Here is a 16,638-nt window from a genome sequence, read left to right as displayed (position 1 = left end):
TGGTGCATTTATTGTTATAACTTTTAAAAAGCCAGTAATTCATCAACACACATGTTACTCCACCATGTGAAGGATAGCTTCTACTTAGTACTCTTTAGACTACCAAGTAGAAGCTATCATTCGCATGGTGAAGTAACGTGTGTGTTGATGAAGAGGCACGTCGCTTATTTATGACAGGCCGTTTACCGTCTACTGCCTTTAGGTAGCTAGGTCGTAACTTGCAACACTACCACACTGTAATATGGTCCCCAGGACACTCAGGCCCCGTAGGCAATGAATGGGCTGATGCTCTAGCTCGTGATCTTTGCAACAGAGCGGAGCAGCCCAGCTCACGCCTTGCCTATGCCGAAACGCCCACGTGAAATGTTGGGACACCAGCGTTTGACATGCCAAAAATACGCCTCCCCGCACAAATCCCTAAACGGGGAAGAGGCCACAAACCTCAGAAAAATCCAGACCGTTGTTTATCCGCACCTCCTAAAACTTCACGTGCTCTACCCTACACAATATTGAGCTAGATGCCCGTGGCGTAGACGGGGCGGTAGGCCAACCCTTTCCCACATTTCGTGGACGTGTGAAATAATGCCGCCGGAGTTAGCTATTCAGGCTAACACAAACAAACAACAATCATTAGTGGACCAGTGGGAGGTGCAGCTCACCAGCTCGCGCCTGGGGGTGCAGAGGACACTCCTCCAGCAAGTCCAGCGGGTGGCCAAGGCTAGTGGAGCCCTGGACCAAGGGAGCCACGCATCGCTCTTTGACTCCTTTTCCCCACTCTCTTTCTTACTAAAGTATTTACTACTACTACTACTACTACTACTACTACTACTACTACTTCACCATAACATTTACCATAATGTTCTCCCTTTCTCACCCCACCCAACTTTATCTAGATTTGACATCGATTGAGTTCACATTCTCCCAAGGCAGCGATATAAATTCTGCTCTGTTCGTAAAACACATTCATAAAGCTCCGGATCACTTGCATGTGTAATTTACAGCAAATGTCATAATAAGTCCCGTGCCTTTGAAGTAATTACCTTCATATACTCCACACCACCCCATTTCTCTTGGCCAAATATAAACGAAGCTTCCGTTGCTTTACCAATCACCTTCACCCGAGTGTGAAGTATAGCAGGACAGAAGCACGCTCCTTCAACTAACCTCCCTGCATTTCCTCTCATTTCCTCTCATTAGACCGTCTCTTTCGCTTTCGCTTTCTCTCTCTCTTGCCGGGAATCCATTTCCTGCAGCAAAATCCTACAATGGGATCCTAGGCGCTCGGGAAATGTTAAATAAATCCTGGGGTTTTACATGCGAAACTAGTTTTTAGAATAATTTTGACGATCTGGGGTTCTTTAACGTTCGCCTAAATCTTAACTGTGCAAAAGTTTTTGCAATTCGCCTCCCATGGAAATGCTGCCTTGCCACGGCCGGGGTTCGAACCGTCGACCTCGTGCTCAGCAGCGGAAAGCCATAACCGCCGCGGCGGGTTGTTTTCCATTCTCCTTTTCGTATAATGCGTCACGCTGAGTGACCGATACTGGCGATAACGGCGACATCAGAGCCAATCACGAAAATGATAGGCAGTGGAATGGCATGGAATGGAATGCAATGGAATGTTACAACATGCAGCCTCCGATAAGAAGTTGGCCATCTCAGTCGTTGGGTGCTGTAGAATACCGAAACAGCCCTCTCGCTTTGGGCCGCTATGCAGTACAGATGGTCAGTCATTCTGACAAGTGAGCCAACCAGGCCAAGTTAACCGAACGACCACGATTATTGGCAGCAGTGGGCTATGTTCGTTCCTTTTAAGGAAAATCGTTCCGTGTTATTCGTATAAGTCGAGGAACCCCGGGTGGCAGAACTTAATCAAGAGCTTTTCTTTACGGAGTCTTTGATGGCCACTTTCGTCCTCGGGAACATTAAACACCATCGATCAATCAATCGACAGCGACGGCGTGAAAACAGCGAGTGGGGTCGCTTCGATCGTCTTGCCCTGTAGGAGAACCGAGAAATGAAGCCTGCACGAAATATTTGAATGCCGGCATGTAACGCAGCCGATTGGCCCCCTTGCGGCTGAACTAAAGTAGCCGTGCAGATTTAACCGTTTATATTTAACAACGTATCATGTATAATATGCCGAGTTTGATGCCTCGAAATGCTCAATAAAGCGAGGAGAACTTGATGCAAAGCCTATAGTTTCGTTTGATATGCTGGACATTCAGTCCAGCATATCAAAGGCCTCGCAAGCCGCGGATAGCTTAACCAACAAATTACTAATTCCAGAGTTATTATACTATTTAGGTTATAACTCTAATACCATTTCATTGTTTTTTTTTTCTACAAACGTAGCTTCTATATGAACAGAAATACAGAAGTAGAACGTATTGCAAATAACGTGTAACTGTGTTTGGGCATACCACGGTTAAGCGCCGTAGCATTTAGCGTCTCCGAGCAGCACCCGAAGCGCAACTTTTTTTAAAAATTTTGAATCTTAACTGAAGTACTCCTTCAGGAACTTGCACCAGACTTGATCTATTCCCTTGGTTGGCCTGTAAACGTAAAAAAAAGTTTGTACTTTTTGGGGTGTATCTTGTGCCCAAACAATGAACGTCAGCTTTCTTGCAAGCGTTTTCATTTCTTTAGCCGGGGAAGCACCGTGGCTGCGCGCCCGGTACTCTGACGTCACCGACGACACGTGATCTTGTGCAGCGTTGCACAGCCTTCTTGACAGGAATGCAGCGGCCTTCGAACTTATGATTAAATAATAGATAAGCAAGACAAGACGATTACCGTTCGCGGACTAGATGCGCCCCGATAGAGGCAAACTTTGTTTAGCGTCAGCGTTACATCCACTTCACGTGGTAGGATCAGGTTGACGCCCCTCGGTGTCACTGCCTCCAGCGCACGTCGCGCCATTCCTCGTCTGGCCGCCGCCCAATTCAGTCTCGCGAGAACCCGCGAGAGAGGCTCGCCTCAGCGTCTCTATCACCCCGCATGGCCGCCACTTGATATTGCGGGCTCAACGTTGTTATACCGTGCTTCTGTAAGTGTACTGCACCGTTCTGCTACGTTTTATGTCTCTTCCCCTTTTTTTTTGTACTGTCCGCTAACCCTTCTGGTCGGACACGATGTAGTACGCGGCTCGCTGAGAACTTGCACTGAATCCGATTTCGAGTTGCCGCGTTCGCGCGAACGCTTAGGCGAATACGTGCGAAGTGTGCTTTGCATAACTGTGCATACGTGAACTGCTCACCGATTGAAACGCGATGCTTGGAGCGTGTGTGGCTGCCGGCACTTTTCTTGCGCCATGGGTTGTCGCTGCGGACACCGAGCTGACGCATTTTTTGTATCGCGTTAAAGCGAGAGCCTTTGTGGTGCATCGCGACTGCATTCCGCCCTTCGGCGTTTCACACAGCGCAAACAGCTCCGGCCGCATCGCCGAGCGCTGCACACCTAACTGCTCCTGTTTTATACGTCGCTGCTAATCACCCTGTTCTGCTTAACAATGTAAGCGTAGTAACGGGATGGTTACTTGACCTATCCTAGTGCTTAATCTTGGCGAATCCTTTCACCGTTCGCTTATGGTGCAAGAAACCCACCGTGGTGACGTAGTCGGTAAATGGTGGTGCGCTGATAATCACGAAGGCGCGGAATGAAATAGCGGTCGCAATTCGATGGGGGCGAAATGCAAAACCTTTCTGTGTACCTGCATTGGGTGCACGTTAAAGAACCACAGGTGGTCAAAATCTGACAATACGGCATGTCTCATTATCATGCGTTTTTGGCACGTAGAACCCCGGAACACGGTTTTATTTATTTTTTATATTGCGGGAAATAGCACTGATAAAACAGACGGTAGAAAGATCACACGTGCCCAACGACCTGTTCTTTCTCCATCTCGCGTGTCTTATTTGCGCTGCGCCTTGCAACATGTCGTACAGGCAAAGGTCGAGTCTGGACTACTCGCGTTAGCGTTAAGCGCAGAGGTATATCGATCGGTGGAAATCTATTGTGACGGAAAAACGTATCCCCTGAACGCTCGGCACAAAAGTGAACTGGACTTTCGGCACTTCAACCAAGGCACAGCTACATTTGACCTCAACGCGCACCTTTTCAATTAATACATTTTCTTAACTCTTACTTTCGCTGTCCGAGAGCTCGCAATCCTTTTGTCCCAAGTTTACGACCGTCGGGCAACCGCCGGTGATTACGTCATTTGTGTCAGCGTTACTTCAAGTGTGATAGCTTACGCGCACGTCACATTGTGCCCAACACAACCGCCTGACAACTGTGACGCGCCAGATTTTGGCGCCACGCGGGGAACGTGTGTATTTTTATCCCAACTTGCGAATCGCGGAAAAGCTTCTTGCACATCCCAACGAACAAAGTCTGCGCGCACTTGTGACAAGAGATAAAGATAAGGAGATACAGGGAAGTTAACTATGGTCGGGACCGGTTGGCAGCTGTCAAATGAAAGGACGGGAGAGGGGGTGTTGAAATAGAAAAGAATTATTCGTCAAAAAAAGGCGAAAAGGCGCCCGGTGCTTTTCGCCTAATGGAACAGGGTCACCATGCGCTGACTGTAGAAAAAAGAATGGAAATTTGTAATGTGGTGACCTTAGCAAAACTAAATGACTGGCGGTGCTTTACAACTTACAGTGGCGATCAATTTGAAGGTGATCGCTCGAGCGGCGATCAAAACTAGTAGCGCCACGTTACGTCATCACCGTCGGTCGAGAGGGAAACATCAGATAGCTCCCCTCTTTCTCTTTTGGTGTTCCCTGAAAAGCTGTCACTCCCGTCACCGTTCACGGCATAACCTGCGAATTCATTTCGATTGCGTTATGAGCTTTTGTACAGAGGCGTCATTGTTAGCCAAGATATGCATGAGGAAGCGACGCACACAGATCACTGCCATGAAAGGGAAACAAACACAAAAATATGGCGAGTTGGTCTTGGGGGTGATGATTGTAGCCTGGAAGAGCATAATAGGGGAAGGCAGCGCAATTTTTATCTTCGCAGTTCCGAAATCGGCCGCTATGCTGCTTGGAAGGCCCGCCGGTCGACGCTCGCGCGATAACCTTCAAATTGATCGCGACTGTACATGAAATGAATTGCACATTAGACGGCGCCCCTGGTAGGTGCGCAAAATGTTCTGTAACTGGCGTAGAAATAATTACCAGCAAGAGCCGACTGTGCTAGGGGATAGTGCGAGATTAGCATAAATTGGTGCTTTAATTTTCTGAAGAAAGCTCCCTTAAAATACCACACGTTGTACTGAGACTGTACACCCGTGGTCGCCTAGTCGCTTAATATTTCCGACTAATCTTACTTTTGCTCTCGTTTCGAGTTTCCTCCTTCCGAGTTGCTTTTTTCAACTTCGCTTAAAAAAAAAAAAACGAGGCAATTTTCGTGCATACACACGCCATTACGTATTGAATGCTTCCGCATATGGCTATGCTTACAATGTACATGGACATGCATACGCATATTGCTACAGGTCGTTGTACATGGTGAAAGCTTGCATTTATTGTGTTTTATGCGCATTTATTTTTATGTTAATCTGGACGTTCATTTGACGATACTATTTACTCGGTATGTTTTTTGCTAAAGTTGTTTCTGTGAGTAAAAATTCCAAGTGCTTGTCTGCCAGGTAATACAGAATACTTAAATGCTTGCTTTAATTGATTTCTAGCTGAATCGGGAGTTCTGTGGGGCACTCGTTGCCCGGAACAAGTCAAAAAATACTTTTTAGGTGGAGAACAAATCTCGTGCTGAAGCCAGCCACGTCGACAGCATTGCGCTTCGTTGCTTGAAACAAAAGTGCGAGAGTCGCTGAGCAGATGATGCTCAGACGGGAGGATACTCTGCGAGCATGCGCCTACTCAGCTGCGCTACCTGAAACGGCACTGACTGTCACGCCATTCAACGCGGCCTTGATATTAAGTACTTGGAAAGCTGTACATCCACGTGCTTGAACGTATCTTAAGTTACGTCACGTCACTTACATTGCGGTAGTAAACATTCTTGCTTCTGTTTTGACGCTGTGCAGCTCGTTGTTCTGATAGCTTTATTTTGCCCACTCTTTGGTCTAGACAAGAAGACCTGCGCATAGTGTCTGCGCAATTGCCGCTGCTTTTGTCCGCTGCACACGAGAATCTGCTCGATGGCCCCCGTAAGTATTTCTGTAAAAGCACGCTCATTCGTCGTATCACCAGATGTTGTACTAACGACAGGCTTTCGTCTTCTGAACATTTAAAGCTCAATAAGCAACTTACCAAACGTGTTTGTGTGGTTCCATCGAAGACCTGCTTTCTCGTATTCACCCGAGCATCTTACACATGCGTGAGTTGTGTGAGCGACCTAAGGACTACGCCTCGTGGTATTTGCCTTTCCCCAAGTACTACAGTACCACGGGGTGAACGCGTTTAGCTCTGTAGTTAGCTAAGCTGCAGTACGCAACAGCGGATAAATACTTGGGATTAAGCGCGCTATCCGCTCTGGTTTCGTGGCGCCGCGTCAGTGTTGAGTTCATGCCTGGGAGTTTCTCGGTTCGAATCACGTGTTGAATCATGGACTTTCCAAGCATGAAATGCTTTTAGCTCCCGTGGTAAGTGACTTTCGAGTGACATTGAGCCACAAGCGAGAGCCGTTATCCGGGCACTCAAACGAGAACATCTCGTCAAGTCGCGAGAACAAAATGAGATCAGGGCAACCAGTCAAAAATTATGAAACTGTGGTCTGTGGCACCCAATACTTTTTACAGTACCGCCTTACACACGCTAGTTACTGCCCAAATATGTTAAAAAAATATATAGCTTCCGAGTTCCTAACGCTTGTTCATGCTGTCACTGAAGCTGTCACTTCTAGTACGCTGAAACTCTGTGCCATTTGCAATAGCGACATTCAAAAGGCAGATACAGGGCACCACACACATCATTGTCATCTTTTGGCACCGAGGACAGGGCTGTCTGTGCTCTTTTGAACGCCAGCATTCCGTGTGTTCCGCGGTGTGGATATTGGGTCGCCTCGAGAGATGGCGCCACACTGCGTGGCGCTCTCCTTGTGGCACTCTCCTTGTAGGTAGGCAGTGTGCTTTATCTCTCTGGCGTCATTCGCCGCCTGTCGTGCGGCCTTCAGCCGATTTTCTTCTGGATACGCAGCGTCCATATGGAGCAGAGCACAGTATGGCGTGGTGCGGTATGGTGTGGTGGGGTGTGTGGTTGCGAACTGCACCAACTTTAAGATTGGGGCTAGTATCATCTCTGACCAAGCCATTCGGCCAGTTGCCATTTCATGCTTGCGTCTATTCTCGATTACGGGAGAGCCATGAATTTAAAAAAAAATTGCGTTGTTAGATCTTTTTCCTCCTTGAATTTTCCTATATGCTTTTCTAATTCCTTTCCTATGCTTCACCACCAGACCTGACACGTAGGGTTCCTGCCAAGGGTAGTGACGCGAACAGACGTGAAGCGCGGGGATGGGCTTAGGTTTAATGGCCTCAAGACAAGGTAGGAGAGATCCCAATCGTATAGGCCATGTTTAATGAAATCTTTTAATTGTCTGCGTTGTCATGGTGACCGATACGAAATCTACCACGCATTCGCGGCGCGTAACAAAAAAAAGTTTATCTGGTTTCCACATGAGAACAGTATTTTTAGTGAGTCGAGGTCCAGCAGCTTCAAGAAATTGTTAAAACTGCCCCAGGTCGTTCAAAGCCGACTGACCCTCCTTTGGCAACAATAAATAATGGTCTACCGCTATCAACGAGCATTTATTGTAACTTGCACTTCGCTTGACAAAAACTCTTCTCCAACTTACGGATCTGTTTGGTTTAAGAGAGCCGGTTTGATATTAACTCGGTCGGAGTAGCTTGACCGGGTCATATTGTAGGGCGGTTTCATTGCGTTAGAATTCCATGTAATGTTGCCGTTCGTTTTAGTGGCACGCTCTCTAAAGTGCAACATGTGTGAAATGGTCCCGTCAAAAGGGACTGAATGTTTGAATACATGCTTGCAGCTACCTCCTCAAAGGGCACAACGCACGCTGCCCCATTGGGGAGGGGCGAGAAAGGCGCAGAAAAGGAAGGCAGAGAAGCGTGAAAGGTGTGCATTGGAATAAAAAGAAATGAAACGGGGTTATGTATAGGAGGCGTGGGAGGCATTCGAACGCCACGAAGCACAGTGGCAGGGCACTCTGCTCGGGCCATTCCAGTTCACATGTGGTTTGGACATCAAAAAGGGGGTACTGAATTATATTTATACATTCTATATATATGTTGTGAAATGTATTGTTACGTGGAAGCACAGTATAGGGACACTATTTGCGAGGTGTATTTACAAGGAGTAGCAAGCTCTGGCCAACATGGAAGACAGCCAACATCAAGCAAGGCGCATCGTCGTCCTAGCTTGATGTTGGGTCGGCCAAGGGCCGCTTATGGGCACGTCCCACTAAATACAAATGCCGACATCTTCGATTAGCACTAGCAATATTAAATGAGTTATAGTAAACTGCCTCAGACAGGCTCACTGACGCTTCGATAGATGAACCTGTATTTGTCAAAGGCGGTCTTCTTACCATTAGTCGTGTTAGTCCCAAGTAGTTATGGCAGTCACATCACTTTTTGTTGCAATACTCGAGGTTCCTCGCACTTTGTGTACCCTTTAAGGTATGCGAAACTAGCTTTATTAGAAGTAGTGGCTTGTCAGTGGGAGCTTTCATTCGTGCGCAACTTATCAGTACAAGAATGAGAAGCTAGAAGCTGGCTGGTTGAGCGACATTGCAAGAAAAACGTCGCAGTAACCGTATCAATGAGACAAAACACAGGTACCGGCTATCAACTGCAAGTTTATTCACAGGAAGGGCTTGCATATGGCTATTTCTCATATATTTCTGTCATGTATGTTTATAAGTCCTCCCTGGGAATAACGAACAGTTAAGAGCCAGTACCTGTTTGTGTTCTTTCTTGCGTTTATCACTGATATTGCTGCTGCGCTGTCTTTCTTGCAATTATGTTATTGTTTTCGTACGTGCTCACATTTTCTAAAAAAATAAAATATCAGTGACACACTGTTTCGTCTTCACGATGTCCAGTTCAAATTTCTCAAGTTCCTCGACAGCGGTGAATTCGCCGACGTCGAATTCATGGTGCTTCCGGAGAAGTTTCCTGTTACGCGCACTTTCAAGGCGCACAAGCAGTTCCTGGCCATGATGAACGAGGTCTTCGGCAGGATGTTCTTCGGAAGCCTTCCGGAGAAGGACCAGGTGATCGTCACCGACATCCATCCGGACGGATTCGCCTGCATGCTCAGGTAAGTTACGTTCGCTGGCCGTCCCAGTGCCGCCCTTCGTTGACGAATACTTAGTGGCATTTGTTTGAACTTGTCAGGCTCGGTACTCTACGTAGTATCATGGTGTAGACGCATTTTATTGCCTGTTGATGTTTTCTATAGCATAGGAATTCGCAGCGACGCACATGGACAGCATTCAACGAGAAACAAGCTACCATTTTATTGAAACGATTCCTGTGCTGTAGACATAGCTTCAAGGAATGAGATTCCCTACGGAAAGCGCATATCTACACTCCATGAAAAATATCTCGCAGCCAACGCCGGGACCATTGAAGACGCCCGTTATTTAGCACGAGAGTGACGGAGCACGTAGACGTATGAATAACATGAGCACGCAGCAGGATGATGCGACGTTCTTGAATAACGTGAGTCTCGGCAAGCTCACACTGGCCCAGGCGAAAAAAAGATACTTCGACTGTTAACGAAGCTGCCACTCTCGCATTACGTATACTCGTATTCCATTTCTTCATACCCCGAGGTACAGCGTTCCAAGATATATCTTTGATGCTAGTTTGAAACCAATTGTAGTGTGAAATTCTAAGGAGCAGCTTGATCGCCTCGTCCACATTTACATTAGTCTGACGAGCGTGACGTCAGATTCGTAGCCGTTGCCGTAAGTTTCTATAAAGAAAGGCGTGCGCCATTGGCGCGAGTTTGATCACAAAGCTATAACAGAGGTCACCAAGTTCAAGTTATTTCGTAGACATTTTTTCCGAGCAGCGCTGAAACGAGCATTACCATTGTAACAATTTTAGTTTACAAATGGATGCATACTTTATAGGGCTCGCTTTAAAAGCTGTATCAGAAAAAAAAAAATCGGCGCCCCTTCCAGTCCGTGAAGACGGTCGAACAGCGAAGCTGTTAGTTAAACCGAGTGTTACACCGTGAAAGTCAAACTTCGCAAGCAGTCTATATTGTGAATCTTCTGTTTCACCATTCTCTCACCCCATTTTCGGTTTTGCGTGCTTCGCGTGGTGAGCATGCTTTAGGAGTGCATTTTTTTGCGGATCTACCAGTGCTTTCTTTTTTTTTTGCGTGAGGCAGACCCTATGGGACGAGCCCATGCACGAGCCAACTTTAGCTGACGCTCGCGGTAGGCAGCTTCTTCCTCAAGAGTACGCACTTCTCGTGGTGTTCCCATAGATGTGGCATGGGGTGGAATGTGCAGAACCACTAATCCAAAGCAATCCAATGTTTTACCGATTGGTTGGATCGGATTCAAAAATCACCTGTGACAGATAGCATATTCCCCTTAAGCTGGATTATTCGAAGAGGCGGACATTTCTAGAACAAGAAACCAACATATATTCAATTAAAAAATTACTAATTGACTTACTTACTTTACAGCACATATTGCAGTTTACGAATTGTAGCCGGCGAGCTTGCAAGGCGTATCCACTTGGATCGAATTTCCATGACACCAGTTTCAACGTGTTTCTCAACGTGTGGTACCAAATACATCGGCGTACCAGTTACGTTTGTGTTTCAGTGTAAAAAATAACGTTTTGTTAAAAAAGAAAGCGGAACACTGTATTTTTACGGCGACTTTGATGGCTTATATCTCCAAATTGATACGCCTGGCACTCACCATCTACCATTCTTAAATTTCAGTGTCACGTAATATAAGTTAACCAGAGAAATTTTGTTAATTGGTTCAATATGTTTAGAATTATCGTGCAAGTAATGTCAACCTCTGAATAATCCAGCTCAAGGACTTCAATTACGGCATTTACAACATATTTTTCAACGTTCCGTAGCACTTAGAAATGATCACCCTGTACAGCGGTAAATAGCAGTGGTTAAATGTGGATTGTGGTTGGAGCCAACATTTAAGGCGTTGCTGCTCTGACAAATGTCCTCTTGTCGAACCGCTGCCTTCGGGAACATTCATTTCTACACAGTTCATTCACTTCGTACATCCATCCATCGTTCTGTGAAATTCTGTATTAAGTTGGCTCCTAGCGTTATGTTAGTAAGATCCAGCGATCCTTTAATCGATAGTGTATTGGGAAAGCTAAGGTGGTTCCAGTTCCCAGCTGACGAATTCCTCCTTGGCTGCAGGTACTTCTACGCAGGCAAGCCGCGGCTAAAGAGCGTCGATGACGCCATGTACACGAGAACGGCGGCCGTGAAGTACATGGCGACTGGCTTGGAGCGAATCTGCTCCGAGTACATCGTGTCGCACATCAGCGCCCGCAACGTGTGCCGCCTCATCGACTACGCATCGCTGAGCGACGGTGGCACCATCGACGACGCGGTCCTGTCCTTGCTGCGACACGACGGAGTCGGCGTCGTCTGCTCCGACGGCTTCGTCGATGCCTTGGACGGCACGGTCGAGTACGTGCTCAACAACGTGCGCAACGTTCCCGAGACCTGCGTCGTGCACAGGCTGCACGAGTGGGCCCGGGCCAAGGTGCTCAGGAGCCTGACTGTCGAAGCGAATGAGGGCGACGTAACCCCGCCTATCGACGTCAAGACAGTTATGAAGCCCTTCATGCCCCAGCTCCGGTTCCTGGCCCTGACACCGCAGGAGTTCATCGCGGGCCCTTCCTCATGGCGCATCTTCGATGGCCGCGAGGACTTCGCCATTCTCTGCAATATCGTCTGCTACGGCTCGGTACCGCTGCCCCAGTGGACGTCTGCCATCAGATACCGCAGATAGCAGCTTGGCGTTACCGTTCCTTCGCTTGCTCGGCTACCACGCCACTGTCGGTCTGAAAGACGTGCCCCGATTGCATTGCGCATGCGCGCGTTTCTCGGACTTAAGTTGTCGCCCACTGCGCTCGGTATTCATTTTAGAGACCCCATTTATCAAGCATTGCCATCACACATTCTTGTCACCATCTGTCATCTTCACGTGTGATTCAGATTTCCGTTTCATACGGCAAACCTGGCCTTGGATGTTCCAGTCGAGGGCAGCTCTTTTCGAGCTGACAAAAGGCAGTTCAGAAGGGCAACATGTGAGTACGACTTTCGTGCGCAACGCCTTCGACCGTCTCAAGGAAAAATCCAATGTCAAGCACGGCTCTGTGCCTGTCACAATCTGTCGCGTGCATATGCCATTCTCGCTCCATGAACCATTCATTGACCAGACCTTTGTACATAGACATTGTCCACCTCTTACGTATCATCATGCATGTGTTTTAGTGAGTCATTGACTGGTGAATAAAGTATTTTATACATCGGTCGCCTATTACTCGGCTTTCATTCCATGACTAGCTATACCACGATAAGCGAACGCGAATTGAGAATTCATTACGTCGGCCTGCCGAATTTTGTCCTAATGGCGTCGACGTGCTCACTGTAAGATCGTGAATTTAGCCGTCTCGTCTATCCGCTAAATATTACGCGCATGTCGCAGTGCGCAGGGTCCCTTTCGAGGAAAGTTCTCGATAACCTAAATACTATGAGCGCGCGATAATTACTCAACGGTTTTTCCTCAGCTTATCGTGGGAGGCACCTGCTAGATGTGCTGACGTAAGCTCAACGTAAAGAATGATCCCACTTCCCTTCGCGTGGCCGCCTGCGCTACAATGCAAGGAAATCGCGTAGCTTAACTATGCAAACGCTTATTGGATATGTACGTCAAGAACAGATCGAATTCGGCACCGTTGGTGGAGTGGGGTTTTTAACGGTGTAAACCCATGGCTGTTATTCTTATCAGACCAGCTGCCACCTTGGCTAAATAAATGTGCTATGAGCGAACTATGTGGCCCGCGAACTATGTTCAGTGAACGCGTCAAAAGATGTCAGGTCTGCCCAGTGGGCGAAGCCCTGACTGCGATGAAAAGGGTTTCGCGTTGCGCTTGAACTTCTCCGACGGTGTTCTAACTGTACGTATACGCGGGTCCGAGAAACGTGCACGTGACCTACGCGGGTGCGCACACATTTGAGGCCCTTGAAAGCTATCAGACTCCGTGTAGGGTCTAGAACACTGCACGAGCCGTCTTTTCGGGCCCGGCCCGAGCCCGAAAGTGTCGTGCCTTGGCGCACTCGAGTCCGGCCCGGTGATTTGGAACCTCGCCTGTATCCGGACTGGGTCCTAAATGTTTAGGCCCGTTCCGGCCCGACCCATTGGCCCTTGTACCTATACGAAGCCAGGTCGAGTTCTCACTTATTGCGACGATACTTTTGTGTGATAAACGTGTGCTGGGGCGGTATTCGCATCAACGCATCAATCAAACCCCGGCCCTCAGTCCCCAGCAGCTGCGAAGCAACTGACCATGGCGGCGGTCAGACCTGCGACGCAGCAGAGGGTGCTAAGAATCACTGGCTCCGGACAGGCCGCCACTGGAATATGAACCTGGCAACGTTTAACGCTAGAACGTTATCTAGTGAGGCGAGTCTAGCAGTGCTATTGGAGGAATTAGAGGGCAGTAAATGGGATATAATAGGGCTCAGTGAAGATGATGGGGCGGTATTTAGCGGCATCAAAGTATCTTTTCTTGCCCTGCGTGTCCTCTTTCTGGCTATTCTAATTTATAGAGAAATAAACATTTCATTGCTAGCCAAACGTACGCTAATTATGCGATGGCCGGCGAAGAAAATGTGGAGGAATCGGGGCTGGAAGCTACCTCATAAAGTGGCGCAACTCCTGCTTACTCTTTAAGAATGACGACATATTAAAAAGTTGAATATTGTTTGCAAGAGGCACATTTTCCTGCATCATAGCTAATGTTGCTACTAAACAAAGTAATTTAGCACCACGCTCGCGCTTCAAAGTGCGTTGTGAATAACCGTACTAGACTCCCCAGCTGGTTGTATGGCAATATACAGGGTGTTTCAGCGAACGATGTCAAACATTTTAGAGGTCGCCTGTGGAAGATGACACAATTCTAGTTCACGAGCTGGTATGATCGAACAGGCGGACATTACTAGCACCAAAAGATTGAAATGGCACATTATGGCAAAGGCATAAGGCCTGTGCCAATCGTCATATCAATGACTGCTGCAGAAAATCTACATATTCTTGTGCGGTAAGAAGATATCGTAAACGACTCTGCCTTTAGGCAAGTATTCTGGCCTGGAAAAATGTAACTAGCTGTACTCAAACTAGTGTCAATAATCCCGCTTGTGGGTGTAATACGAATTATGCTTTGTACAACTGAAAACAGCCCAGTAATATCTTTTTGGAACAGGTCTCCCACCATTCAAATAGCTCCCGATCTCTTCAGCGCCATCGGAATGCAAATATCTTTCGAACTCTTGGTCATTTCGATCAGACTCTGTGATGTCTTGCCACTCCCAACCAGCCTAATGCGTTTGAATGGAATGGAATGGAAAAACTTTAATTCTCTATATCTCAGAGAGATTGGCGGTGGGCCGGTGTCTTCATGTTTTGAGTCCTGGCCGCTTCACAAGGTCGGCGCCCCTATTCCAGGGCACCGCTGAGTCTTGCTGCCTCGCAGGCGTGCTGCACAATTTCCCGTTGGGCTGCGAGCTCGCTGCTGGTGAGCAGACCCTCCCATTGTTCCGCACTTGGGTTATTTACTTTATGGAATGCGAAATTACGCTTGCATTCCCACGTGATGTGATATAACGTGGGGGTTGTTCCGCACCACGGACATGTATCCCTGTACTGGGTAGGGAACATTTTGTGTAATGTGTGCAGGTTGAAGAACGTACCTGCTTGCAGTCTTCGCCAGCTTACTGCCTCATGTTGTGTGAGCGATGTGTGGGGTGGGGGGTATTTAAGTCTCCTTCCTCTGTAATGGTTAAGTATTTCTGCATACGTCGGCTCCACCGTTAAGGGGGCCTCTAGGGTTTCCGACTGCCCTGCTCGGTGCGTGAGTTCGCGAACTATAGGCGGTCCACCCTTGAGTTGCCCTCTATACCGGTGTGTGCCGGTATCCAGAAGATCCTATGTTTTATCTTTTTGTTAGGAGGCTCTGTTTTGAGGAGGATTCTCAGTGCTTCCTTACTAACTCTGCCTTGTGTGTAGTTCCTGCATGTTGCTTTGGAGTCCGTTAGAATTATCAGAGATTTGTTCCTGCGGTAACCTTCAGCCGCCGCTAGAGCTACGGCGACTTCCTCCCCCTCCTTTACAGTGCAGTTTCTCAGGGTCGCGCAGCTAATTGGTTCTCCCGTGTGGTTTACCACTGCTGCCGCGACTCTAAACATTCTAGTGTTGCGGTCCCATGGGTATACGGCCGCGTCTGTGTATACGGTGTTTTCTAGTGCGGCTAGGTTTCGTTCCACGAAATCTGCTCGTGCCTGCCTTCTGGCGGCGTGGAGATTCGGGTCCATGTTTCTCGGTAGGGGGCTAACCTGCAGTGTCTGGCGAACGCTGTCTGGGATGCTAGCAGCCCGATCCTCTATTCCGTCTGTGTTATGCCCTATTCTTTTTAGGAGCTTGCGGCCGGTGGCAGTCTGCTGGAGCCTGGCGATCTGTGCAACGAGCTGCGCTTCCGCGAGTTCTTCGAAGGTGTTGCTCAGGCCCATCTGTAACAGTTTATCGTTGGGCGTGTTTCTAGGCAGATGTAGCGCCGTCTTATACGCTTTCCTTAGTAGCGTTTCCGTCTGTTCTTTTTCGTGCTTGGTCATGTTGTGGTACGGGAGCGAGTACGTGACTCTGCTGACCACTAGGCTTCTGACCAGCTTGATTGTGTCTTCTTCTCTCATTCCGCTTCTTCTTTGAGACACCCTCGTTATCATTCGGCTTACTTGTTCTGTCGATTTTTGTAGTAAGCTGATTGTGTGGCTGCATTTCTTGCTTCCTTGAATCCACATGCCTAGGACGCGTATCATGCTCCTTTCAGGTATGTTTTGTCCCTCTAGCTTTACTATTAGTTCTTCCTTGGTGGGGTTTCTTCCCACTCTCAGGATTTCTGATTTTTCGGTAGAGCACGCCAGGCCCCTTTCTCTGACGTATTCTGCCACGCACTCGGCCGCTTCCTGCAATTTTTCTTGCTTCTGTCCCAGGGAGCCTCGATTGACCCAGACCGTGATGTCGTCAGCATATATTGCATGCTGGATGCCATCAATCTTGCTGAGTCTTCGAGCCAGTCCGATCATTGCGATGTTGAAGAGTATTGGTGAGATCACGGAGCCCTGCGGCGTGCCTTTGCGTGGGGTGGTAAAGATGTCGCTTCGCAGGTCCCCCAATCCCACCGTTGCCGTGCGTTTGGTCAGAAAGGCCCTCACGTAGTCGTGGATTCTCTTGCCGCAGTTGGCGTTGTTCAGTCCTTCCATGATGGCTTCGTGGCTAACGTTGTCGAAGGCCCCTTTGATATCTAGGGCCATGATAACGTTTTCGCCTGCTCTGGGTGAGGTACTTGTTTAC

The 16,638-nt window shown here is 48.1% G+C and overlaps 1 protein-coding gene across 1 annotated transcript; it reads left to right on the top strand.

The window, feature by feature from the left end:
- The first annotated feature begins 2,869 nt into the window (after positions 1-2,869).
- Positions 2,870-12,543, top strand: LOC135912663 (BTB/POZ domain-containing protein 6-like). The gene is made up of 4 exons (XM_065445153.2): positions 2,870-3,049; positions 6,102-6,181; positions 9,100-9,317; positions 11,418-12,543. Exons 2-4 carry the CDS (start codon positions 6,173-6,175, stop codon positions 12,016-12,018), a joined length of 828 nt encoding a protein of 275 aa, XP_065301225.2. The 5' UTR covers positions 2,870-3,049; positions 6,102-6,172; the 3' UTR covers positions 12,019-12,543.
- Positions 12,544-16,638: the final 4,095 nt, after the last annotated feature.

This window comes from Dermacentor albipictus, chromosome 7 (assembly GCF_038994185.2).
Source record: "Dermacentor albipictus isolate Rhodes 1998 colony chromosome 7, USDA_Dalb.pri_finalv2, whole genome shotgun sequence".
Lineage (NCBI taxonomy): Eukaryota > Metazoa > Arthropoda > Arachnida > Ixodida > Ixodidae > Dermacentor > Dermacentor albipictus.
This window is presented reverse-complemented; position numbering and strand designations above follow the sequence as displayed.